The 27,885-nt window shown below is 41.5% G+C and overlaps 2 protein-coding genes across 4 annotated transcripts; both read left to right on the forward strand.

Moving 5' to 3' along the window:
- The first annotated feature begins 1,394 nt into the window (after nucleotides 1-1,394).
- vamp3 (vesicle-associated membrane protein 3 (cellubrevin)) lies at nucleotides 1,395-9,582 on the forward strand. Its single transcript, XM_080494972.1, has 5 exons — nucleotides 1,395-1,496; nucleotides 5,426-5,504; nucleotides 6,676-6,834; nucleotides 7,130-7,181; nucleotides 7,661-9,582. Coding segments are annotated over exons 1-5 (309 nt in total). The 5' UTR covers nucleotides 1,395-1,494; the 3' UTR covers nucleotides 7,678-9,582.
- Nucleotides 9,583-11,088: 1,506 nt separating this feature from the next.
- per3 (period circadian clock 3) lies at nucleotides 11,089-27,782 on the forward strand. Of its 3 annotated transcripts, none has more exons than XM_080494957.1 (22): nucleotides 11,089-11,227; nucleotides 15,536-15,939; nucleotides 16,553-16,713; nucleotides 16,810-16,928; nucleotides 17,233-17,431; nucleotides 17,902-17,953; nucleotides 18,280-18,440; nucleotides 18,608-18,686; nucleotides 18,763-18,869; nucleotides 19,448-19,604; nucleotides 19,787-19,895; nucleotides 20,074-20,202; nucleotides 20,292-20,400; nucleotides 20,511-20,622; nucleotides 20,729-20,862; nucleotides 20,942-21,106; nucleotides 22,180-22,431; nucleotides 22,536-23,431; nucleotides 23,534-23,726; nucleotides 24,009-24,192; nucleotides 24,982-25,132; nucleotides 25,448-27,782. In XM_080494957.1, the coding sequence occupies exons 2-22, from the start codon at nucleotides 15,653-15,655 to the stop codon at nucleotides 25,568-25,570; spliced, it is 3,879 nt and encodes a 1,292-aa protein (XP_080351083.1). In that variant the 5' UTR covers nucleotides 11,089-11,227; nucleotides 15,536-15,652; the 3' UTR covers nucleotides 25,571-27,782. The 3 variants fall into 3 exon arrangements, with proteins under 3 accessions (XP_080351083.1, XP_080351084.1, XP_080351085.1); XM_080494958.1 differs by having other exon boundaries at nucleotides 16,556-16,713; XM_080494959.1 differs by lacking the exon at nucleotides 20,942-21,106.
- Nucleotides 27,783-27,885: the final 103 nt, after the last annotated feature.

Raw genomic sequence — 27,885 nt, forward strand, 5'->3', positions numbered from 1 at the left:
CTTTTGCGGTACCTGTTCGAGCCACTTAAGTGTGATTGGCTGAGAGTGGAGAAGGGGGCGGGTCAGGTCAGACTGCATGTGTCTGTGTCCCTTCAGATGAGAGAGGATGAGCTGAAGCATTCTGTTTAATGATAAAGCAGCTTTGCAAACAATAACCCTGTCTCGCTGCAATAATAACGCACAGTGACTTGGGCAACTTTAATGTGATTACTGGTTTGGAAACAGTAATGGGTTAGATAGATGACTCGTTACTGAAAAAAGTAGTCATATGAGAGTAATGCGTTATTAATTAATTAGGTTGTAGGAATAACTTGGGAGAAAACTGGACTAAGTGTCTCAGCCTCAACAAGGGCAAAACAGTGTCTCTTCGGGTACAAACAATGGTTCAAAAGCCTTAAAATTATTTGTTGAGATAAAAGATCAGTTCTTAAAGCACTAATTTGACTTCTGAAAGTCCTCACATATAAACGTGGAAAAGAGAAAACTGGGATTGTTTTTATTATATGAAATTAGTTTTGAAAAATGAGAAGTTCTTGATTGTTTGACTTTATTGTTGTAGATTTTGAGTTGTTCACACAAGACTTGATGATGAATAGCCTAGTTAATCTAGTTTTGCTCAATTTCCTTTCTGCACGATTGCCTCTTCAGTCATTTAGATTCTTCGTTTCTCCACGGAGGCAGAAGTTTGTTTTTAATGATTTGTGTTCTTAGTGGAGCCACTGAATTTAGGCTTGTTGTCAGTTTACTATTAAACTGATTTCATATGAAATCACAGGACCCGGGTATAATGTCAGCAGGAGTGGACTGTAAAATTTGCAGTCATTTCAGAAGTAAGATGGGCCTCCCGTTGACTCAGTGATGGTCAGACACAGCCAGGTCCACAACAGAGGACACACGAGACTCGAGGACTTCAAAAAATGAGCTTCACGTCACATGCTGATCACGGGCTTTAATGGATTCTGTTTCAGTACATGTTTCCGGACTTACTTAAAAACGTAATAAAAACTAAGTAGGGTGGACTTACATACATTTTGGACGTTACTCGTCCATTGCATTTTTCCTGATGTAATTTCTATCCAATTGCATACCGTGCTGCTTTTATCGTGTTTTATCGGTGCGATGCGTTACTAATTGTGGAAATGCCTCTTTAATGGTGCGTTCAGGGATTATCGAAAGTCATTTCTTTCACAATTCTTGTATATAACACGAACTTTTTCAACTTTTCAAATAGAGTTAAATAACACGCACTTACTTTTTTATATTATATTCATACTATAAAATCGAGTGGTTCCCTATGATACATTTTCTATGAAGTATTAAAATGACAACATAGACGTTTTAAAATTATCTTCAACAAGCGAGTGTTCCTTCTTGACTTTCTAGTTTCCGATGACGGTGAAGGCATCACGGCAACCGACAGCTCTCGCTGATACGGCTGACACTTAGCATACAAGCTTCAAACAGCGGCGTTGTTCAAACAAATTCAACTTCACAATGTAAGTATGTTTTTACTCCGAGCGCAACTTGTTTTAAAACCCGACGGTTAAAACGGCAGGAACATGGGACTTCCTGGTAGTGTACTGAGACGCGGCGACCAAACAACAACGCCCAAAACTTTTAGTACGAGGCTGCAACAAGTGCTACTAGCCTACAAGCTAAATCGGCTAACATCCTCGGCTTCAGTTTAGGGATGTGAAACTACTCCTAACAACAATTATATCAACTCACCTTTGCATGGCGGATAGATGGTTGAATCACCACATACACATACGTTTTAGATTCACGTATACAGTAACAGAAATACCCTGATCTTCGTGCGAACTAAGCAGTTTGAAGCTCCCATTTCCTGTGGGTCCGAGTTTTGTGTTGGTTTAGCCTTCGACGCTAGCTCCGGCTCAAAACACTTTTCCTGCTTGTGTTTCTTTTGTGCATATACATCTGGGTGTTTTAAACCGACTACAAACCACGAGTGTTTGTGTTTGAAATAAACGGTTATGTTTATAGATAACTAATTTCTATCAAAGGATCAACAGGTTGAAGTGGTATAATTTACGACATATGACGGAGACAAATCCCAACCTCATATATTGTGCATGTATTTCCGTATATTCTAGATTCAATTTAGTAAAATTTTACAACGTGAGTTGAAAGACAACCAAGCCCTTATATATGATCTTATACTCGTGCTGATGATGTTATAGGATTATATTAATTTCGTTGTATGGGTTTCGCAATTTAAGTTGTTAATGTCAACATTAATATTAACCGTTCTATTAATTACTGTCAAATATCACTACTGTGTGGGGCAAAGTTGCAAAAACTGTTAAACTCATTAATGACACACACACGCATACAAATCTTGAGGTTAACTCCACAGTGACTTTTGATTACTCGTTTTTAAATCAGTGATTGTTATGCACATTCTTGGTGACATGGGTATTTTTTACTTTTACAATGTTAATGCACACATTAGCTGCAGATAGAGACACAGAATGTAGTAATTCTAACATAATAGAATTACTGTGTTAAAAGTTTTACTGTTGCCTTTTTGACAGAAGAGGGGGAAACATATTTCAAATGGAACATATTTGAGTTTGGATGAAAGTACAGCCGGAGAATGGGAAATATTCAACCAAATGTTATTTCTGCTGTCAAGCTATGTTTAAGCACTAATTCTCATCCCATAAATTTTTTTGGGGGGAGCCTGGTTATTCAGTTGCTGATTTCACTCTGATCTCTTTTAATGCCTCTTTCTTAATCGTTCTGAATGTCTATACTACAAATCATGTTTGTGTGGTAAATTAGCGAACAAAAGGAGTTGCTGTGTAATATTGATGTGTATACATATACGCTAAGCATCTCCCTCTACTCAATTTGAAGTATTGAGTAGAGATGATTAATACTGTATTTCTGACACTTCCTTAAAATATGTGCTGTTTTTCATTTTTTTGTTCATCAACACCATTTTCATTTTTAAGTTCAGATTCAGAATGAATGCTTTTGTTCTCTTTAAGTAATAAATATAGTTGTGTTGCAATAATTAAAAATAATATTTAAAACAAAAGACAAAAAAATATCGGATTCTATCTATTTTATTGTCTTCTTTTGTTATTTATAACACATAAAGGGGAGTAGACTCATTCACAATAAGCTTACCTTTACTCCTTTGTTAGGACTGATGGGGGACTTTCTTTTGGAAGGATTTGCGTCATGGGTTTTTGTTTTTGTTTTGTTTTGTTTTCAGGAAATTAAGTATCTTGGCTTTCTAACAAGCACTCCTGTTGAGTTGAACACAATGTGTGCCCGTGTTTAAAATAAACAAAAAATACCTTCCATGCTCGATGGAAGGTGAATGATTTGTCTTGGCAACATCCAGTTATTAAATAAGTTATTCCTCTGATTTAATGTGCTACCCAAGAATTGCCTTATCAGTCACAGCCACAGCCATCATAACATACTGCCTTCGTGCGATACTTTTTCTGCCTCTTGAAACGTTTGTTATTCCAAGAATATAATTTTAAATATAGTTTGTTGAAATGAAGGGAAATGAAAGCTCTATTTCCTCATTCATTAGGGACTATATGAAAGTACAATATGTTGGATGCGTACTATTGTTCTGTTAGTTAAAGTTAAAGAAGCTTTTTCTCTGAACTGGCAGTAAAAACAGGTGCGATTTTGACATCTTGGTTGTGGAAATCTCTCAGGTTGACGCCCAATGACCCTTTCATATAAATCAGGTGTGTTTCAAAGACGCACAGTTATGGGGAGGAACATTGAGAAAGTCCTATTTTACAGATTATGTGATTTGTTTGATTTTGATAGACAATTCTCTCATGGGCTCTTGACATATTTACATTTTTTGTTTTTTCGTTGATTTGTCTTTTTGGGCATTTTTCTTTAAAAGCTCTGCGTTTGTGTATTTTCATCTTGCATGGGCGTGCTCATTTGCTTTTTAAATACATTCTTGAATTGTGGGGCCCTGATGGTGGCTGAGCCTGGATGCACGATGTCATGATATGCCACACCTCTCCATACTTAGTCATAGATGTCACAGTGTAACGTTGAAGTGCTTTAAGCCCATCCTTCTGTTCTCTGACATCAGTGTTGTAATTTCCAAGTAATGCCGTCTAAGGACAGAGGGTGGCAGCAGATCACCAATTTATAAAGGCACCCACTCCTATACTTTATCCAGATGAGGGTTACAATGCACTGGAGTCTACTGTATTAGCAGTGGCTGCGTGTTGATAATACAAAGAGCAACAAGCTAACCAGCACATTCAAATAACTTCAGATGAAAACACAAAATAAGACGTGTTGTTATTGAACAAATTTGCTGTTTGCTTCTTTTTTCTAAACAAACTCCAAAAAACAAGAGTTGAGATACTTGGAATCGCATTCAAACCAGGCGTGTCACATTGGATCTGCGCAGCTTTTTATTATTCCATTTGTTGCCTCCAGCTCTCAGCGGTTTATAAACTTGACGGCTGTGGAAAAGAGTTTATATAACAAATTTATTCTGCAAGAAATGTTTGGCATCCATTTCATTCAAAAGCTATTTCAAACTTTGAGTATATTCCATCTTGGTAAATAGATCTCTGTTATATATTTATATTTTCTCACTGTATTTCACATGCAATTATTTGAAAGCCCATGCAAGTGTACATTGAGACATCAGCCTAACATGGCATAACGTGTTTCATGTTGCATGAGATATAGACTTTAGGAAAACATGAAGCATTAGTGCAATGACATAATTCAGTCACTGTAGCTAAATCAGTCCCCCTGTTCTCTGTAAACAATAAAAGAGACAGTTGTTTTTTGGTGGAATTGTGGATGTTTTTTTGTTGTTTTTTTTTTAATTTTATATGCTATGTTAGCACATGGCTCACAATTGTCTGGAAAACTTCAATATCAACAGTTTTCTTTTTATATAACACAATATTCAAGATAAAAAAAAATGTTTTTGGTAATTGAGAAGATTGTAAGTAATGATTAAGTTGTCAATTGCTGCTTTGTCTATCATTTACTTATGTAACGGGTTTGGGAAAATGTCAGCAAATGTTTCCATGTCTTTCCCAAAACTTTCGATACAGGCTTTAATGCTTTGCTGTTGCTGTCCAGCAATCCACAGGTAGACACATTTGATTGTCAAAACAAAAGCAGATTAAAACTTTTCCAGCTGCGATTATTATTTGGTTGTGATAACATACATGTCTATTAATTTGCCATTTATCTAATTGTTGCAACTCTGTTGGCGGAAATGATTATGTATTTTCAATGCAGCATATACAAGTGGAGGGCATTTAGTCATCTGCTGTTTGTTATGCTTCAGACATCCTATGTATAAGCCAGTGTTAAACATATTGTGCCGACTCTGGATGTGTCAGAAGGATGATGTTTTCCATAATTTTCATAATTCCTTCAGGTCAGCTGTCGGTCCAGAAGGTGCTGGGGGAGCGTCATCCAACAAACGCTTGCAGCAGACCCAAGCCCAGGTCGATGAGGTAAGACGTGTATAATTGCAGGCTTTCAACAAATTCATCAATAAATGATTGATCTTAAAAGTCTAAATTGATGACCTCATAGATTTATTTATTTTTTTTAAGATATTAATTGCATTATGCTATTGCTTTTTTTGGTTATATGTGGGCTGTTTGGTTAATTGTGCAGTCTTAGATAGGCACGTTTAATTCGCATATTCAAATTCAGAAGACATTTTAAATGGCCCTTTAACTCCACTTTCCCTCGCTCCGCCCGTGTGTCGCTGCTCCGTGTGACTCGCTGCTTTCCTTGATGTCAGTCTCGCAGAGACTTGCGTAACCCTTGGCAGCATTGCCATAATAAGATTCACCACAATGTGGAATGAGTTGCTCTCTCCCCAACGTGCGTCTACCGCCACGTGTCTTTTCACAGAGCAAAGGACAGTCAGCAAAAGCTCTGCTTTTTCAGCTGTTTTTTTTGGGGGGGGGGAATTATACTCAAAACCATGTCAGTAAGGCCACCAGCAAAAACAGCTGCCAAGTCTTAGTCTTAATCCTCTTTACTGCTCTCCCTCTCGCTGTCTCAGTTCGGCCCCCTCGCTGTAAGCCCCACCTACACAGAACTTTAACCTTGGTATGTCACACAAAATACCCAATTGGCTGCCTGAAGTTTATATAATCACTGTCTCCATGGTTATGTAAGGCCTGCATGGGCCTACACACTCCTCTCCGCCCTGCCGCTCCGTCTGGGAGGAGGGGCAGTTGTTGGGTTTGTAGATCAGTGGAACATATGGGTTGTGCTTATCCTGTGATACCATGTGCGCACACAGTTGAACCTTCTTTTATTGTATTATTGTTTTATTTTTGTTGTTTTATTGTCGGTGAGCCCAGTTACAAGCTACAATATGTATGAGCCTTTTTTTAACCAGCACCTTGCCCAATGTCCTGATCAGTGGTTTTGTTGAGCATTGCTTCAGACTCTTGATGCAATGATGTTATAATTTTTTTATTAGCAATATCCCGGCACGTTTTCAGTTTTGTGTTTTTTGTTATTAGATAAATCTGTAAAAGGCATTCAGGGAAAGTTTCTTTTTCCCCCTCTTTTTTTTTTTTTTTCCATCGAAGGAAACTTCCATTAAAACAAATGCTTTTTTGTGTGTGTGTGTGTGTGTGTGTGTGTGTGTTTTGTGACAAGGTGGTGGATATTATGCGTGTTAATGTGGACAAAGTACTGGAGCGAGATCAAAAGCTGTCCGAGCTGGATGACAGAGCCGACGCACTGCAGGCCGGAGCCTCCCAGTTTGAGACCAGTGCAGCCAAGCTGAAAAGAAAGTACTGGTGGAAGAACTGCAAGGTGCTTCAACCTGATCTGACATAAAACTACACCCTTTTATCCAGTGCAAATAAGGACGACGCGAACTGAATAAACTCCAGCCAAGAGTCTCTACCTTGGAATTGGTCTTTAAATATGTTGGTCATGACAAAAGCATGGATATTATTTACTATGAAATACTGTTTTCAGTTTTTTTGATGAAATGAAAAAAAAAAAAAAAATTCACATACAATGACCTCATTTTATTATGCAAGTATGAAATAATTCTAGTAAATTGATACAGTTCTAATATTTCCTCTACCCATTACTGTTTCAGATGTGGGCCATCCTGATAGCCGTCGTAGTCATCATCATTATCATCATTGCCAGTAAGTATCAAGCCAGTGTGTTGAGTCAGGCGACCTACGGCTAATAAATTTCTAAGATTTCCAGTGAATGAACACCATGTCACCTTGATCCTTGGGGCTGATGTAACCAAGCAAAAGCGTATAAACGCATCTGGAATTTGGAATTTTGTGATATTTATTGCTTGATACAATTGGGAAATTGTTTTCAATTCTCTGCAGTCTTAAAAAAAAAAAAAAAAAAAAAAGTCCTGAGAAACTATGTGCTGGGACAAATGACTTAATTGAATTGCAGGTGAAAGAAACAAACAAACAAAAAATCACACTTATTTCTTAAATGTAAAGGTAAATCATTTTTCCCATCAAAATCCATTTGATTCAGATGTTTTCTTTTTTTTCTAGAGTTATTATGAACATTTATCTACATGTTGCCTTCATTTGTTGTTTCTTGCATTCACGTGATTTCCACAATAACACTAATCATCTTTAAATGTCATTCCTAGTTTGGGCTTCCTCATAAAAACAGCAACAGGAGGAGCAGCAGGGGGAGGCGTGAAGAAAATGGCAAAGAAGAATAAAGGAGCTATGTGCAAAATCTATGTCTCAAAGGAAGAAATCTCATGATTACTGGCTACTCGGCACTACGTCTCTGCCCAACAGGGATCTTCACTCCTTGTCCTCGATTGCCTTGTGTATATGTGCATGTTTGTGTTTTGCATATGATATGCGTGTGTAAGTAAAGAATAATTAAGTTACTATAATTTCACAGTGAATTAATACGCAACCGTCTATGACTAAAGGTCAGCCGAGCATTATCAGAATGTGAGGCAACGCACCAAAGAAAGCAAACGTACACAGAAATGTGTCGACCAGAAGAAAAGTCTGTTTAAAGCCTTTAAAAAAAAAAAAAAAGTGTAAATGAAATGTCTGTAATTCTGACAAAACACGCACATGCACACATTCCACCATCAGGAAATGAAGGACGTTGGTTTTGGCTGTTCTCAACATATATTTACATTTTTATGTTTTATTAATAGCTGCTGTAGTTGTGTGCCAGGCTGAGGAAAGTGCCTTTTAGGATATTCTGTCTGTGTTTGGACGGCACAGTAATCCTACATATCAATGAAGAGATGCCCTGATTCAGCTCATTTCTTCATTGCAGAGTGTTATACCAGTATTTAAATTTTTTCTCCTCATTTCTTTTTAATTGGGTCTTTTTTGTTTTGCTAATGGTTACACTAGATTAATAAATGGAGGAATCCAATGCCTTATTTTATTTATGCACATAGTAAAGTGCAAGTAAGTTCTTTGCACGGAAGTTCAAAAGTTGAAAAGAAACACAATAGAAGTCCGCTGGTGACCTCCATCTTCTTTTGTGCAGTGCTTCATAAGACAAACTAGTGAGCTTGTGGTTACTTCTAGTGCCTGAACACCAACAACCTCACAGCCTGACGAAGGCCAGAAAAAAACTGCCACAATTTGTTTTAAAGTGCCAGCATTAACAAAGATCAACTGTCTCAACCAGGTGCTTTCTCTGAAGTGCCAAAAATATTGCCTTTTTGAAATGTTCAAGCACAGCCATGGAAGACAGAGTAGTATCAAACAAATGTCTTAGTAGGTTTCTCCAATGGAGAACAGCTTAAAGAAAAAAAAAATAGAGCCATAACCTTACTGAGCAGATGTTACCAGCCAGTGAATGTGGAGTGCCTTCTGAGCGCTCCGTCCAAACAAATACTGTACTGCTTGCCTCTGTCCGCTTAACTTAACCTTGAATAAAGTCTGTTTAGTCACACTGGCATCTATTCCATCTTTTAAATGCACAATACCTCACGTGTGATGTTTCAGTCTTATTATAAAATGCTTTTGTTTTTCCAAACTGATAATTGAATAGCTAATCTTAGGGAGATGGGTGTTTTTGTTGTGCTTAGCTCACCACTGCAGTGCATTATAGATTTGAGTGTGGGGAAAACTTTGTTGGGCTGTGACATAATATATAATATGCAGACACTGGATTTGAGGTTACCTTCGATATTAATTTCTCTGTTTGGGATTTTTAAGTTGCTAGCAGTAGTTAAGAGTCATTTGGCTTTTGTAGCGCATGAGGCTGATTTGGAAATGTACACTAATACAATTATGTTTATATATATATATATATATATATATATATATATATATATATATATATATATATATATAGTCGTGAGACTGTAGCAATGTATTGATTGGGAATTGCAGGCAACCAAAATGCTGTAACAGCCCACCCTTTTAAAATACAAATGTATTTGTCATGATCTCTTCTGTTTACACATTAATTTGACACCAGTTAACTTTCAATGCTTGCTTATCCTTTCCCACAAGGAATGCATATGGAAGTCAATGCAATTTCACTCTGTGGCCCTAAATGCCTTTTGCTTGAATAAAAGAAATATAATTCAAAGTTTTCGCCATACTTTTGTTTTTAATATATATATATATATATATGTGTGTGTGTATAAAATTTGTAACGGAATAATGTTGAAAAAACACAACGTGAGGCCGATAACTTATAGGCCAGAGTGAATTGAGGCCTTGGTTTCTGGCACTCATACCTTGGGCAAATTTAAATGGGAGTAAAAAAAAAATACAACAGCCCCAGAAGGATTCTGCACACACCTTTTTTTTTTATACACCTTGGTGTCATCATTCTGAAGTGTTTGTGAGACTGCTGTGTTCTGTGTAGTGATTGAAGTTGATCCTCAGGGAGAGAGTTCACAGATATAGCACATTATTCTTGAAATATGTTGGTATTTTTGCGATCTCACAGCTTACTATGGTTCAACCACAGAGCGACGTAGTAAATCATATTTCACTCCGCTGTTGGATTTTGATGAAGCGGTGTCATTGTTCAGATCTTTTAAATACTGGACTCAAAGGGTTTGGTTTACCATAAAAAAAACAATACCCGTTGTCTTCGGTGCCACTCTTTCATGAGTGCTTGCTCTATAACTAGCCCTATGAAATCTTTGTAGACCTTTTATGACGGGAAGCACTCCTATTATGTAATCCAGTAGGATTACTACCCTTCATTCAGCTATTGCCACTGATCAGTACAACAAAAGTATCTACATCATTCTGGAACTTAATAACTGGGCCTTTTTCTGGGAGAACCAGAGTTCACCAGAGGGGCCCTGAAGCATTGTCTGCTCTGAGGTTGTCAAAAATTACATTTCAACAGGTCAAAGTCAGCCATATTGAAGCATTTTCTAGATTTTATGGCAGACCAATAAAACTGCTCACCACTTTGGTTTTGCAGGCTCCTGCTTCTGAAGATGAGTGTGTCAATCATTGTTTGACTTCACTATTATGTTTTGGCAAATCAGAAATTACAGAGCGGACCTGCAGTAAATCAGATATTGTGCAGTTGCTTTGGGGCCATAAAGGATTTTTTTTTTCTGCAACTTTTATATGTTGGATATTGTGTTTTTAATAATACCTCTGATAATAAAAGTGTTTTTATTTTATTCAGTGAAAACTGAGTTGCGATTTTGTGTCGACAGTACAATGATGTCAATTGAAAAAGGTGAGGCAAAAGTTTCCTGTGGGGGACACCAGAGGTGGGAGCGCGGCCTCAGACAGGCCATACAGCAGCTCTGTTCATTCACCCTGCCCGGGTGTAGGAGGTGGAGGAGGAGGAGGCGGAGGAGGAGGAAGAGGAAGAGGGGGGGGCTCGTAGTTCGGTGCCTGCGCAGTTTGCTCTGGCCTTGTTGTTTCTCTGTTGCGTAACATGGCGATCCACGTGAACTGCCAGCGAGCTCATGACAGATCTCCGTCCTGGCTCTGCCCCCTATTAGCAGAGCGACCAATCACCGAGCAGATGTAAAATTAGTCTGTCCAATCATTGGCGAGTGGGCGGGGCTCTGTCGGGCCGGGCTCACGTTGCAGCAATGTGTCAAGCGCTCCGGAGTGGATGACGACTGAGCTACGTGACTGAGACATAACAGAAAAAAAATACCTGTAGTTACAAGCTGCAAATCAATAGAGGACTCGTAACGTTTGGAGATTGAAAGAAGGACACAGGCGCTTTGGAAGAGGTAAATATCTTCTCATATGATCGAATATTTTTCATGTAGTTAGCGAATTTGCTAAGCTAGCTTGCCCCCCTTTCACACGCGACAAAAAATAAAATCAGAGACAGCAGTGGATGTAAACAAATTGAATATACTCGCACTCCGGCTGTGTTTAGATCGAACGGCTGTGTGCTTCTCTGAGCGATGGTGGTGTAACTCTACTGGACGCATTGGCCAACAACTGTGCAGCGCTAATACGTTAGCAGTGTAACATGTCTGCCCCTAAGTCAGTGAACGGCCGCTGCGAGCGGCTCGCCATTCCGCAACAAACTGTTGCTAACTGATAACGTCACGTCAATAACAATCGCTGCTATTTTAGTTTTCAGATTTAAAAGCGCGGAAGCTGCTTCCGCAAGGGATTGCGTTCCCCCCCCCCCATAAACCCTTCCCTGGTTAGGGTTTTGACGGGTTAGCGCCTATTTCCCCTCCACCCACACCTCGGCTGTACACGAATGGCCGAATTACGAAGTCTTATATACAACCTAGAGTTTGATATGGAAACTGCTGCAGATATGGAGTTTTCTGAGTGATGGATGGCGGCTGGAGTATCATTTAGTGGAACAGAGTCTCTCCTTCAACAGGTCACTCGGTTCACGTGGGGAGGGGGCGCTGATCCGTCAACAGTCATGTTTGTTATGAGTGGAAGAAACTATGGTTGTAAACTTGTTGGAGTCTGGATTTTTTTTTTTTTGCCCTTGTTGTTGGAAAGCATATACGGTAATTTATCTATTTAGTAATTACCTTAAATTTTGCACTTGCACGTTTATTTGGTGCCAGTGTAATCTTCATTTTAAGGCGGGTTGTTATTTCTCAGCTGTGGGGATGACCCAAGAAGAGGACATATATTTACAATTCGATGTTTCAATCAACAGTTGACATTTCAGAGCCATAATCTCGAGTCAGATAGAGGATCAATAATTCAGGCTGAGCACAGATTCAACAAAACAAACTCCCGCAGAGCTCAAGAATAGAAAGGAGGGTGCATGTTAATAGGGGGTGTCTGTTTTGGGCATTTTTGTAAGAAGTGAGATCGCTTCCCACTATATTATTGTCTTTCTCACTATTAATACATCAGACTCATAAGAGTTTAACCACTTGTTGGAAGTCAGCCGCCCATCCTTTAACTTTAAATCTTCTTAAGTACTTCAGTCCATGAAGTAACTGTTGAGTGCAGTGTGTCATGTCCACCACATGTTGCTAGTCCTTTAATACACATATAAATGTGTTATTATGTTATAGATGATATTCTGTTTTATGCCAGTGTGTGCAAGAATCTTTGTGCACATCAACTTTGTGTATGAGTATATTTCATTCCATGGTGACGGAGTGGGTCAGGTTGAGATCATAACAATTGGAGTTCTCATTTTCCTTTTGGCTTTGAAATTTGAAAAATAAATGTTAAGCCTGTAGTGCAGTTGGAATGTAGAGTTGCCATTTTGTGTTGCAGTGTGCCTCTTGTAACCTCAGAAGTATTACCAAAACGAATGTTTTCTTGTCTAATTTGGAAGTGTTACCACTGCATGTTCTATTAATAATGACTTTGTTGGTGTTGGTGTTGGTGTTGCTGTATTTGATAAGCACATACTTTGACACGACAATTGTTGCTGTTGATTGCTTGTTTGTCTCTACTGTCATGGTTTAACAGAAGCTGCTTGATAATGCAATGTTATGCATTCAAATTATTTTTACTGTAACGTTTTACTGTTGCCGCTTTTCTTTTGTCCTTTATGATTGTCCCTTCTTCAACAACAGAAAGGACAATTGCAGGGGATCAACAACAAAATAAATCAAATTGTCAGTTCAGAAAATTGTCCGTAAAACTGAAAATGGCCATAAATAACCATAAATCATAAATAGTCACAAAGGCCGAGGTCGCTCTCGATCTATCCGTCCTTAGAGCCTCATAGACCAAAACATTTGACTGTGCCCTAATAAAATTATACAGAATAGAATGAAAGCACTTAATTAGTACAGGTATTGTCACCTCGGGTTTTTAAAATTTGGTATATAGTCTGTATTTTGTTCTTGTTTATGATGGAAACTGGGCCACTGCAGCAATGCTGGAGTTGATCTTGGATGCATTGTTGTGGTCATATGATTTCAAAAACTAAACAAAAACACAAGTAATTTGGAAATCTGCGCAAGTCTTAACTCCCCTCATTATTCTCTGATGTTTTAACCTTTCAGTTTACTAGATACATTTGTTTTAATGCTAAGACACAGCTCTCTAAAAGTCTTCTTCTTTTGCGTGTCTTAACCTTTCCATACAGTTCAAATGGGACTTTTGCCCATTTCTGCTGACTACAAGCCTCAACTCCAAAAACTTGTCAGTCCATTTGGGAGTGAGTGAGTGTGTGTGTGTGTGTGTGCGTGTGTGTGTGTGTGTGTGTGTGTGTGTGGGGGGGGGGGGGGGGGGGGTTCTCAAGACATTGATCTGGAACTAATGTAGTCCAGCAAACAGTGGTGCTTTAAAGATCCTCTCCATGAAGGTTACGAAGCTAATGGTTTAGTTTTTTTTCCATACAAAGTATGAGTTGTCGTGGTGGAGATGTAGTTTGTGTTTTGTTGGCCTGTTACCTTATACTTGTAGGTGACTGTGATTTGGGCCAACCTATTTATATCGGAGAGCACAGATCCAACGTTCAAAAACAACCCCTCTGTATAGATCAACACAGTTTCAACAGCAGAACAAGCTACAGCCGGCAAGCTCAACTGGCACTCGAGTCAATACCTGTTAAAAGCAAAACAGTTGAGTTGTGTGGTGTTTGTTTAAATCTGCGAGGGGAGGGAGAGGAAGTGGCGCTGCAATTGTGTGACCTAACATGTCCTGAGCGGCAGTCATGTGTCTGTGTGTTGTACGGGTCGGTGCAGGTAGACCGTCTCAAGTATCAATGCTCTGAATTGAGCAATCTGCTTACATAACCCTGCCGTGGAGACCTGATGAACATTACAGGATATTTTCACTGGCTCCCGAGTCTCGTCTCGCTGCCACGCACAGGGACAGCTGCACGATTTGTTTTATTTCTGCTCATATTTTTGATCTTTGGAAAACAGGCGAGAAGGCAATTGGAAAGCAAAAAAGCTTTTTTTTCTTAAATATATAATTATATATTTATAATATAGGATATTATAAATATAGATAATATGGAATATACTTCAAATGTGCAATCTTTACATCAAAGTATTGTGGACATGAAGCCTCCTCAAAAGGGATTACAAAAATACAACTGGATGAGCGACTTCTAGGTGTGCATAATTTGCAGCTGTTACGTAAGCGAGTATCACATTGTGGAACCGGTGATGTGGAATGACTGGCAGGCTACTTGATCTTGGCAGTATTGATGGATGAAATGTGCTCATGTGTAAAACGTGTGTGATGATGGGAGTGAGTCAGAAATTGGTGAGATATGACCAGACAGTCCAGAAAGTATTAGATAATCAGGCAGATTGTGTTTGCTCACATTGGTAAGATTACATACATTGTCAATGTCGCACGGAGCCGCAGCAGTTGTTCTCAACCGGTTGTGATGTGCTGCTTACTGCTGCGTGTTCGTAACATTGGCCACATCAGACATGGTACATGGGATGGATCTTGATGACTTATTGGGTTTTTTTTGTGTGTGTGTTTTTCCTTTCTCACAGCCACTCACTTAGTGGACACGTGTGTAAGTAGTTACATTAAGGTGGCTGTGTTTGATTAGGAGGGGGCTGCAGTGAAGTCATGCATCAACTGGCATGGCAGTCGCCATGGTTATAAATTAAACCTGCGATTTCTTGCAGATTTCCTGCTGATTTAAAGATTGGTGCCTTCTTAGATTGTAAATGAGGATCTAATTTTAAAAAACAAAAAAGGTTGGAATGGAACTCTGTGGTATAAATCTTATCGTCCCAGTTGTGTGGAGATTTGCAACATGCAGTGAAACGTGTTTTTTGTGTTCAATTTTAGGAAATGTGCAATAGATAGGGAGTCAGGTTATGAACTTACATCTGTGGAGTCTGTTGGAGCCTTAACAGGCGGTGTCTAATTCCTCGTATCGGAGAGGCCCTGTCACATATGATTTAGGTCCCTGCCTGCTGCCACATACCTGATTGCAATGAGGGGCCCATTATGTGTCTTTGGTAGGAGCTTGCTGATGACTTTATCATTGCATTCTGAATTCTGGTCCGGACCAGGGTTTGAGACCACCGGGCGAAGAAATGATGCGAATCCAGTCCTGCCGACATCGTTCTGATACTCTTTCTCATCACTTCCCGTTTGTTTCTCTCCTGCAGTGGCGGGAACGGACCACGGCATTAAACGTCTATTCAGAATTTCCACATGGAACCTATTCCCTCCGTTGAACATATGAAGACCCTTCACCATCAACTCAACGGTTCAAACGACTATTGATGTGCGACCGAAGCGTAGTGATGCCAGGGGGTGACGTCAGTCCGGATGGGGAGGAGCCCGCGTCGCCGTCAGCCGTGGCAGAGGTGGGAGGCGAGGAGAGGGTGTCCTCGGGGCAACAGGATGGACAGGAGCAGTCGGAGCGCCTCCGGGGGGAGGAGAGTGCAGCTTCAGGTGGAGAAGTGGGGCAGGATGATGAGGAGATGACCAGCGGCTCACATGACCTCTCCTCCTCAGCCAATCACAGCCTCGGCAGTGCCTTGGGCTCCACCTCGACGTCAACAAAGAGGTACAGTTTTATCCCTTCACACCACTGTCTTCTGATCCAAAAGCTCTTCTGAGTGTCTGTATGTGTGAAGAAGACAAATTATGTAGGCTGGGCTTTTATCTTTTTTTTTTTTCCACGCTGTGACGTTCAGACCATCGGTTTAGTCGTCTTATCTATTTAATATATCACGGCGGAGCTCAGTCTTCATGTCGTGCTGCAGTGTTTTTCACATGACAACCCCGAATGGAGCCAGCGTTGCCATGTGAGGTGAAGCAGGCAGTTGATCTGTGAGCAATGAATTTTCATGTTTAGATGCTTCACAAACAGCTCACGTTGTAGCGTCATCGTTCATCCTTGCTTATAATTTGAAAAGTGGTGTTTATGATGTGAACAGTTAAAAAAAACAAACAAAAAAAAACAATTCCAGTGTTGACTTTACCATTACAAAATAATCACAGTAAAATACAGCACCATATGACATGGCTCACAATGTGTTATTTCAACAACTTACAATTCATTTTAATGCTTTACTGACATGCACTCGAAACTTAAGTGTTTTACCCTTTAGTGTTACATCACGGGGTCCTCCCAACCTTTGCCGTTGTGTCTCATAAATATGTCAACATTTGTGTAGCAGCGAGCACGCAGGGGGGGAGAAAGGGCAGGCCCATCGAGAAGCCATGTTCACAGTGGCTGAGATGAAAAAGAGGCTTCCGTCGGACAAACGCAGCAGCAGCAAAGCCAGGACGGTGGACGCCTTGCATTACGCCCTTAACTGTGTTAAACAAGTGCAAGGTAACCCGGGCCAGTGTAGAATCCTGAAACAAAACCCTTCTGTTTGAAACCCGAGTTCACTAACTGTTGTTTACGTGTGGCTGTGTTTGCGTGTAGCCAACAGCGAGTACTACAAACTGCTGATGCGAAACGGGCAGGACGAGAGGAGGGACGCCACAGTTTGCACCCTGGAAGAGCTGGAGAGGGTCACCTCTGAGCACACCCTTAAAAACACGGTACATACAGATTCATGCACACACACACACATTTAAAGTCACGCTTTTGTCACTTCTCCGTGCTCTTCAATGCAAACACCATTGGAGACACAGCACGTCACACGCTCTGGATTTGTTGTGAGCTGACTCAGCATAGCTGCTGGCAGTCTCTTTAAGTTGCAAATTGCATTCACATTCATTGCGTCACGCCTGAGCGGGTGTGCGCGAGTGTCTGCGTGTTTACTGCCTCCGTGTGTCTGTGACCCGACTCGCTTGTGTGCATTTCTTTGTGGATGTGCGTACGCCTCTCTGCGTCTGTGTGTAGGACTCCTTCGTGGTGGTCTTCTCGCTGTCGAGCGGCTGCGTGCTCCACGCCTCGGAGCAGGCTCCCAGCATCCTGTGCTGCAAGAGGAAGTTTCTGGAGTCTGCCAAATTTGTGGAGCTCCTCTTCCACCAGGACGTCAACGTCTTCTATTCACACACGGCACAGCCACATTTGCCACCATGGAGCAACTCGCACACGGGTACGTTTTTGTAAAGAATTTTCAATTCCTTTTGAATCATTGTTTATCTTGTTGTGGCAAAATGGACAAGATCTTGTCTTGGGTGCTGTAATTTGCATGTAATATTCATATATAAGTAACTAATAACAGGAGACGAGAGTACTTGAAAAATTTGTATCTCAATCAAAATTGCTGTATGGTTATGAGATAAATTACTCATAAATTTAGATGTTTTTTTAATTTCTTTCGATATTTTGTCATACACACCAACACCAAATGAAGCTTCCTTTATTAAAAAAAAAACCACAGCATCACCATTCAACTAAATTTAGATTCTTGTTCCTCTCTTCAAAATAACATATTTAGGTTTGTGCGTTCCCAAAACCATTTTAGAAAACTTAAATGATATAAAATGAAATCATGCTAAATTCCATGTTAATTCATGAAACATCGAAGTGAAGTTAATCAAATTCCTTTATTTGCCTCTACAGCTGGGGTCCTGTTTGACTCTGCCCAGGTTAAATCTTTCTTCTGCAGAATCAGGTCAGTGTTCTTTTCTGAATTTTAAAGGCATTTGCAAACGTAACATGTGATTTCATGCCGTTTCAGAAATGTGAGCTTTCATGTTGTCAATAACGTCCTGTAGTTACTGGCTCTTGCCAGAGGGTGTCAGTGAAGCACTGCTGAAAGTGACACCCGTTGCCGCTCCTACAAAGCAGATCTTCTTTTTTTTAATCTTTGCATTGAAGAAAATGTCCACCAAAAAATTGTGCAAATAAAACACATTTAAGAACTTTTTTTTTTTCTTCTAATTACTAAAGCACATTGTCTTTGTGAAAACAACAGTGTTTATGAACAATCTCCTTCAGGGGTGGGAAAGATCGTGAGGGGGAGATGCGCTACAATCCATTTCGGATAACGCCGTACCTGCTGAAGGTGCAGGGAACTGGGAAAATGAAGAGCAACGGGGAGGAGGAGGAGGAGCCGTGCTGCTTGGCGCTGGCCGAACGCATCATCTCTGGATATGAGGGTATGGCCCGTTACCGCAGCAAATGGCACGAAACGAGACATGAATTCTTCACTTGTCTTTGTGTTTTAATATCCATCTATATATATATATATATAAAATTATATTGATACATATAGAATGTAGAAACTTGTGAACCTCATAGTTCTAACGTGACTTATTTTTGACAGCTCCTCGGATACCCATGGACAAACGCATCTTCACAACGACACACTCCCCTGGTTGTGTGTTTCTGGAAGTTGACGACAGGTCAGTAGATGCACAGAAGGGCAAAATCCGAGCTTGCGTTAAAATTTGGGGCTAATTTGCTCACGTCTGCATCCAGGGCTGTGCCTTTGCTGGGATACCTCCCCCAGGACCTGATTGGCACGTCGTTACTCACGTGCATTCATCCCGAGGACCGTCCTCTCTTGCTGTCCATGCACCGGAAAGGTGGGTGTCCAAGGGAGGATGAAGTCAAAATTCAATAAATTTTTGATTTTTCCACAACAAAGTGCTCATTGAAATGCTGGGAAATTTGAGATCTTTTGTTACTGTTATTTGTTTTGTTTTTTTTCTACTTTAGCAAAAAAAAAAAAAACAAAGGGGGGAAAAAAAACTGAAATACTATTTATTGTTTTCTTTTTTTTTTTATTTACCAAAATCACACGTATAGTATTTCACGTGTTATGACTCAAAAATATACCTGGATGTTTGACCCTGCTTGATACATTACAGACCTCTTGTGCTCAACATCGGTGGCAAAAATGTGCATTTTGGATACGTTAGATGTGCGTTCATATGAAAATGGACGTACTGTAACCATAATCATAACTCTCATAGATACTATAGATTCAACTCTAGGTAGACCTAGAACAATGTACTCTAAATCACTTTTGAATAAAGAAGCGGAAATAAGGCCACTTGCCCAACTAAATGGGAAAATACTAATTTAATAAAATGAATTTCTGCATAATGATTTTGCCCTTCGTGTGTGTTCATGACCATTTATCTCCTCGTACTTTGTTTAGTGTTGAAGTATGCTGGCCAGTCTCCTTTTGAACACTCCCCGGTGCGCCTGCGCTGTCAGAATGGAGACTATATCACTTTAGACACCAGCTGGTCCAGCTTCATCAACCCCTGGAGCCGCAAGGTGGCTTTCATCATCGGGCGGCACAAAGTCAGAACGTAAGTGACAAAGCATGCTTTTGTAATCTGGGCCATGTCGGGGGAGAAATACAGTGAGTTGGTTGTTTCTCCTTCTATCAGTTCTTCTCTGTGAAACCTGTGTTCTCTGTTAGTTCCAAGGAAAGCTCAAATCGGATTTTATAGTAATAAAGCTGACATTGCCGTGTTGTGTTTGTCTGCAGGAGTCCCCTGAACGAGGATGTGTTTGCTGCGCGAACAGAAGACTACGTTCCCGTTACTCATGAGGAAATAAAAGATCTCCAAGCAAAGATCTATAAGCTCTTCTTGCAGGTGATTAATTAGTCTGCTTGAACAAAATCACCACGTAGTTCAATTACAGCAGTAGAAATGCTCGAACGTCAAGCTTTATTTATTTATTTTTTTTCACGTGTTATGTTTACCTTTTGTACTGCTGAACTAGAAGCACTTACTCTGCTCTAGATAACTCCATTATGTTTCCTCTCCACAGCCGGTCCACAACAATGGTTCTAGCGGTTATGGTAGTTTGGGAAGTAATGGCTCTCATGAGCACTACATCAGCGTTGCTTCTTCAAGTGACAGTAATGGCAACCTCTGGGAGGACACACAACGGGAGCCGGTGAGAAGTCGCACTGTATCGGCGTGACTCGTCTTGCATGTAGCGCTTGAGAACCACTCGAACCAATTTCAACATTTCAATCTTCGCAGATGACTTTGCAGCAGATCTGTGCCGACGTGAACAGAGCGAAAAGTTGGGGCCGACAGGCATATGTGGAGCCCGGCCACAAAGTTGCTCTTCAGGGCAAACCTGCCGCTGGTAATGAAGTGTTATACATGATAAATGCAAATCTTACATAAAAAAAAAAAGAACGGTTTTCAAGTTGTCAGGGATTTCAATATCAGCTGAATTGTCTTCTATTTTCTCAGCCCCTCGGCCCCGAGCAACACCCAACCCCGAGGTCAGAGATCATGAAGAAACCAGGAAGCAAACACACATTCCCTCCTATCAGCAGATCAACTGTGTGGACAACATCATCAGGTGTGTGACTGGAAACAAGTTGCTTTCTCCTGCTGCTGCCGCCGCAAGCACTGAATCTCACTCCCGTCGTTCGTGTGTCCGCCGATCTGCTTGTGCGCGTCTCCAGATATTTGGAGAGCTGTACAGGTCCAGCCCTGAAGCGCAAGAGTGAAAGTCATTCTTTGGCTTCCTCTTCATCCTCTACCTCAGAAGAAGACAAGCCTGCCGGAGCCGCTGGTGCAGCTCAGACCACGTCAGATGGTATGAAACTGCAGAATTTCAAAAGAAATGATTTGACTGTACTTGTGTCATAATTCCTGTTGGCTTTGTTTCTTTTTAGTGGTGGTTTTAAACAGCGAGGTGTCAGTTGGACCCTCAGCTGCGACAGTAGTTGGGGCACCGCTCACGGACATCACTATGTCCACTAAGGCCATGAGTGTTGTCTCTGTCACCAGCCAGTGTTCGTACAGCAGCACCATTGTCCACGTGCCGCAGCCTGAGTCAGGTATGTGTGAGTACCTGTACGTCAGACTGTCTGGTCATCAAAGTTGCTCAGACATTTTAAGGATCTCACAACTCACTTAACCGACCTCTTATTTCCAGGCTGCTTAATTGCATACACTTGAACCATCTAATTCTATCTTTTAAAAAAAACAAAAAAAACCTCGGCCCAGGATTTTGCGATTACAAAGAATCTTTGTGTTCGCTTCTGTGTATCAAATAGGCTTTGTTTATCACACTACAGCTGTACTTAAGAAGGTTTCTTTGTTCGTACAAAGCAGGTATCCCCAACTTTATTGCAAGCCTGGCAGGCGGTCTGAATACGCTGACCCCATGTAGAGCGTCCTGAGTATTTAATCTAAGTGTGTTTTTCCATCAGGATCAGAATGGGTGTAGTATGAATGTAGCTTAAACAATTAAATGTTTGTACTGCAGAACGACTACCTACTGGCAATGCCAACAAGATGGCATCAATTCTCATCAACCAAAAAGCAAGTCGGCTATGTACTTTTTCCTGCAATGACAAATTCATGAATTATGCTATATAGAATAGAAATGTGATGTTTGGCACAAAAAGAAAAAATGTATATATATAACAACTGTAAATTTAATTCCAATTTCCCTAAATTCAGTTATATTAAACTATTATGAAGGTTTTCCCTCCATAATAGGCAGTTGTTTTCATCATAAAACCAAAGAGTGTCTCCTGAAAATCCCAAGGTTTTGTTATTTTAGGATTGTGAGCAGGTGCAAAAGCATGTTTGCCGTTTTGTCATCTACATATGTTTTGTTTTCCCCACTCACTACATGGGAAGACACGCCTGACAATTTTGATCATGACTAATTTACAGTGATTCCCAAGCTATAACATGTCACTGGCTACAATCAAAGCAAGTGTGGCGAAACAAAATTTCCATTCCTCGCACACATATCTGGTAACATTTAAGGTTTTGCTATAAATGAAGATGTTTTTGATCATTCTGGTGAGAGAACATCTTAATTGTAATCCCCTGGTAAACCTGTGTTTTTCTCTCTCTCTCTTTTTTTTTTTTACCTTTTTTTTTTTTTTTTTTATAGAAGCCACAGCATTGGAAGATGCCCCAATGGGCAGTGAGCCCGCAGACGCTGCTCCGACATCTGTCCGTCCAACCCCGAGCCCTGCGGCGGAGGAACGGCGGTTCATAGGTCTCACCAAGGAGGTGCTGTCAGCTCATACCCAGAAGGAGGAGCAGGAGTACGTCGACCGCTTCCGCAATCGCATCCTTCAGAGTCCGTATAGTTCCTATCTGCAGCTGGACAACAGCTCCATGGCACACTCCCACCAACCAGGTTCGTGCACGTGTAACTGACGAAAGAAAAGTGGTTTTAGAAAGTGATGAATCTGGTGTTTGAAAAGACGCTTGATTTTCTGAGCCACAATTGTCTCGCCACAGGAGACTACTTGCGCCCGGTCAGCGCTGGAGGTTGGAATCGTTCTCGGAAAGGGAAACCCAGACACAAGCGACCCAAAGCCCTGGGCTCTTCAGACAGCTATACATCGCCACCTGGTCCCCCTCGCCGTGTCCCTAACTCCTCGTGGCCCTCTTCAGAGTCCTCCCAGCCTCAGATGGGGGCGCCTTACTGCCAGGCTTCCCCGCTGCAGGTGCCATTCTTCCCAGTAATGGGGAAGCCTGGCCCTGAGCAATCACCCAGACCACAACAGCCACCTGGCGTGGCGCCAGCGATGCTTCAGCCTCCCGATCAGCTCAGCTACAACTTCAATATCATGCAATCTGCTCAAACCCTGCCAGGGATGCAACCCATCCCGATGGAGCCCATCCAGAACCTTCAGAACATCCAGAACCTACAGAACATCCAGAACCTTCAGAACATCCAGAACTTTCCCAACCTTCAGCCGATGGCATCGACCCAGGCCTTCAACCCTTACATGACTCCAGTCATGGCAGTCATCCTGCCCAACTATCCAACTTTCACTCCAGGCTACCCATCCATGTACCCGCCCGCAGCTCCCACTTTACTGCCCCAGACGCCCATAACCATGACAGGCTTTTCCCAGAACAATGTACCTTTCCTTCAACCCCAGTTCCAAGTCCAACCTGCCCCCCACACTCATACCTCCCCAGGCCTTGTGCTTTGCTCACCGAGAGCAAGCTCTTCTGTCGGTGACGAAGAGGAAACAGCCGAGCCTCGGGCTTTGTTCTCCAGTTCTCGCTCCAGTTCTCCACTGCAGCTCAACCTGCTGCAGGAGGAACTGCCCAAACCAAGCGAAGGGCAGGGGAGTGTCGCACACAATCACGCCGAGAGCCTCCATGAACAACATGCCAATGAGGTCAGTCTCCTATTGCCTGTCAACCCTCGTCGTGTGTGCTCTGAATGAGCAGCATATGTTGATAAGATTCGCAACTGACCTGTAAGCGTTTGCTTTCACCAGGGCGATGGCCCAAGTGACTCTGGAAACCACGATGCTCAGTCGACTTCCAGTGAGCTGCTGGACCTACTGCTGCAGGAGGATGCCAGGTCTGGAACCGGCTCCAACGCCTCAGGGTCTGGATCAGGGGAGTCTGGAGGCTCACTGGGGTCTGGGTCTGGGTCGGGATCCAATGGAACCTCCACCTCACACACTGGTAAAATATTCAACTTCATTCTTTTTGGATGTTCACATTAAATTAAAAAGAAAAAATATGCAGAGTTGATAACACCTTGTCTCACATTCTGTCTTGCGCTAAAGGATAATACAAGAATAATATTACAATAGAAGGTGCGTCCAAAAATTACTAATGGTTATTAAATTTTCTAGGCAGAAAAACGAGTAAATTAGCAAGTGTTCTTTCAGGCCGAGGGACAAAATCTGAACCCCGATGTTGTGAATAAATGCAATGTCTGATGCAAAGCTCTCCGGGTTACAGGCAGCAGTAACAGCAGCAAATACTTTGCCAGCAACGACTCTTCGGACACGTCACGCAAAGCGCGCAAGAGCCAAGATCCACCGGCCGAGCACAAACGCAACTTTGAGGATGTGGAGAACTCGCTGTGGAGCATGATCCAGCACACACCCGAGCGTGTCATGATGTCTTACCAGATCCGCACCAGGTATAAACACATAAACCTTCTATTTTCATGGCAAAAAAATTCTGCTTCCGCTCAGATTGTTGCTTTGATGTTGTCGAGTGGAGTTTTCCCTTGAAGCACTGATGCTCCAGGTATCATCTCATATCGATTCCAGTTGCAACTGTTTCAGAGTAAAACCTGACCAGTGCTCTGTATTTTGATGACATCAGAGGCTTTTCATCTGTACAAAAGTCACTGTGATTCATTTCATTTTCACTTTCTTGTTGAGCTTTATACTGACACAATGAATTTACCTTGAAGGTTTTGTTGAAAAATATTTCTGCTCGTATCATAAAGAGACATCACTACATGGCATTTATACAATCAAATGTGTGTAAAATAAATAATTCAGCTCACTAAAACACAGATTTCAGTGTTTGTGGTTGATGCATTTTCCAACATGTCCCACAAAACAATGTGAGATTTTAACAAAACACAATGTTTATGCCCTATGACATTTATTAGATGTATAAAAAAAATGGATACACTCATTTGCAGTCATTTAAAGAGCTTATGACACCAAAACATTTTTGATTGACCACTACTACTATAGATCTATGTATTAAATCATTCTGTGTTGAAACTCCGACCAACAATATGAAAACGCAGCATTCCCTGCAGACCGAATCATCTGTTTTTTGGTTGTTTTTTTTTACCCCAACTCTATATAAAGTAGTATGCTGCTGCCAGACCAGAACATTTCACCAGTCAGCTTCATTTCGCTCATATTTTCAGTCCTTTTTCTGTCCCGTCGTCCTCTTTTCTCAACAGGGACCAGAACGAGGTGTTGGCGGAAGACAGGGAGAAGCTTCGTGCCCTTCAGCCCCTCCAGCCATGGTTCACCCCGGAGCAGAGAGAAGAGTTAGCCGAGGTCCATCCCTGGATCCAGCAGCACAGCATCCCACAAGAAATCGACACACAGGTTGGAAGCCCATTTGAAGCAGAATGAAATCACAGAGAAAACGGTTGAACCACACCCACTGCATTAAATGATGGGGGGGATTGCTATGTATGTATAATTAGCGAGATGGTTGTGGGTTCAAATCCACCGTCTAAAAGCATGCATGTGAGGTTAATTGATGAGCCTCTGCCCCATTGCAGAGGTGTTGAAAGACCTTGCGCTTGGGTTAGAGGGATTCTCACGTCACCACATCTCCTGGTCTTCTGCTCATTCTGAGAAAATGACAACTTCTTTGGATTTACTGTAAAATGACTTTGATATGATTATTTTTGTCAGGGCTGCGTGAGCTGCAACTCGGGTGCAGGCGGTGCCCACTCCCCTCACCCACCTGCCCCCGATAGTTCTTCACCTCCAGAGAGCTCCCCACAGGACCCCGTTGGACCAGCAGTCGGCACTTAAAGGCACCTGTAACTTAAAACAACCTTCATCCACCTCACAGTGAACCAGCCCTGTTGGAAACCTCCACAACACCCTCAGCCTCCTCCGACCAATCCGGAGGAGGGGATCCCTGTGCTTTAGTCTAAGTTGTGCTTTGTAAAGGTAACCGAGGCTGGACCGGGGCCCCGAGGAGCAGGGGGGATGACAGACGGGCATTTTACTGGCGTACTTTCCTCAGTCAGTGTCGACGACGACCATGAATATTATACCTCGCTTCTCTTTGTGTCATTCGAAAACCCTGGAGGGGGTTTAGGTTGAACTTCAGACTATCCGGATCCCCAGACGCTGCGAGCCAACAGACGCTCGGTATGCACCGATCTGCTGGTAGCGGTCCCTAAACTTGAGCACTTTTGACCTACCTGGAAGAGTAGGCGTGACATGTACAGAAGACCAAGACGGCGCTGGCACGGCTCGATTCACAGAACACTTCTTCAGTGACACAGTACAGGCTGTACAGTGTGTGCGCCGCATCCTCCCCCCTGGCAAAGTCGCATACCGTGATTGACAACTGATAGATATTTTCTGATGGACACGCTCAGTGGCTGCTCTGTGTCGTGATGTTCAAATCCACATATTGTTGATTTGTTGTCTGAGGTCACTCTTAATTCCATAGGTTGGTTTCCTCTTTGTCCAGAGCATCACTGAGTTTCTTTGACAGTTGAATGACCCCCCCCCCCCCCCCCCCCCTCCTGCTCCCCAAATACCTGTAGCTTTCCTCCTAATGTAAGCAGACGCAGCGAAGCCCTAATGCTTCTTGTGATCTTGTGTTTACTTAAATGAATATCCTTTTCAGCTCTGTAGCTGTGTGTGCGTGCGCGTGTGGGTGCGCACGTGTGCGTGCTTGACCGACCCATTGCAGAACGTGTCAATGTTGTCATTGTTGTTCTCGTCTTTCCTTCAGATTACAGGAGAGTTTGTGTAAATGTACGAATGCACGTGCTGGCCCGATTGCGAACTGCTTATTTTTTCTGTTCCTACCGTTGTTCATCAGTGCAAAACAGCAGGATTTTCTATCGTTTTTAGATTCAAAAGTATATTACAGTACCATGTATTTTATAGAAAATGTACACAACACAACTTTCAAAATTTATTAAAAAAAAGAAGGAAAAAAAACCCATTTGTTTTGAATTCAGGGACTGTTTGTGACACAAAGGAATGATTAAATGAGCTATGATTTAACATGTAACATGTGGTGCGATAATCTGTGAAGCGCAATATAGAACACATGCAACGGCTTTACAAACATCCACGATCTGAACGGTATGAAGCTGCTTCAACATCAGTGGGAAAAGTTAGTTTGGTTGGTTTGGTTGATTTAGGAAGGTGCATTAACAAGACGCATGACTTCTGCCAAATGTGAACAGCATATGAAGAACCACTACCTCTGTATTTTAAACTTGGAAACTGATGAGGAACTCACTTTCTTCCAAAGCACACGGTAAGTTCATGAAATGGATTCTTTTATTTACTCAAGTCGTTTGCCTCTGCATTTGGTTGTTAAAAGCAAAAAAAACATTGATCCAAACCACATTGGAAATCATTTTCATGTACATAATAGGGTTTTGCTGCATTTATTGGCAGTACATGTGCATGAAGCATGAATGAACATGGCAAATGAGAAATGACAGATCAAATAAGTGAAGATGCAAAATGCTTGAACAGCTTATTTTGAGCTCATTACTAGTAACTTTTATCACATCTTTGCTTACACGGTGATTCATAAGCTAAGCTAAACACAAGAAGCTGTCAAATTGAGCAGGTGCAACTAAACCATATATGCCTTGTACATCGTTTAGAGGTGGGAGAAACCCTCAACACTTGTGAGCCACTATCCCTGTGAATTAATTGAGAGTTTGACGTGAAAAAAAAAAGCAAATTATTTCTTAAAACCACATTTAAATCACAGGTGCTTGACATGCTTGACCAGTGCTATCTTCCTTTAACAAGTGTTTTATTTAATAAGCAGCATTGATGTAAAAGGATGTCACAAATGGTGTATTTTATAATCCGTATAAAACATGTTCATGTGCAGATTTAGCTGTCGCAGACATGCAGCCCAGTCGTTTTGACCCCCCCTCAAAAAAAAAAAAAACTGTTTCGTAAGACGAAGTAAATGTAATAACATTCCCCTGTAACTTGATTTATAAAGCTGAAACAACAGATTATCTAAATTCACTGAATCGACACTTTGTCAATTCAGTTCATCCTCTGAGCTCGTTTCTCCTTTATATACATGTTGAGGTGTGGATCGTCCTCCGGGGGGCGCCATTGCACCA

This window comes from Blennius ocellaris (genome assembly GCF_963422515.1).
Source record: "Blennius ocellaris genome assembly, chromosome: 4".
NCBI lineage: Eukaryota > Metazoa > Chordata > Actinopteri > Blenniiformes > Blenniidae > Blennius > Blennius ocellaris.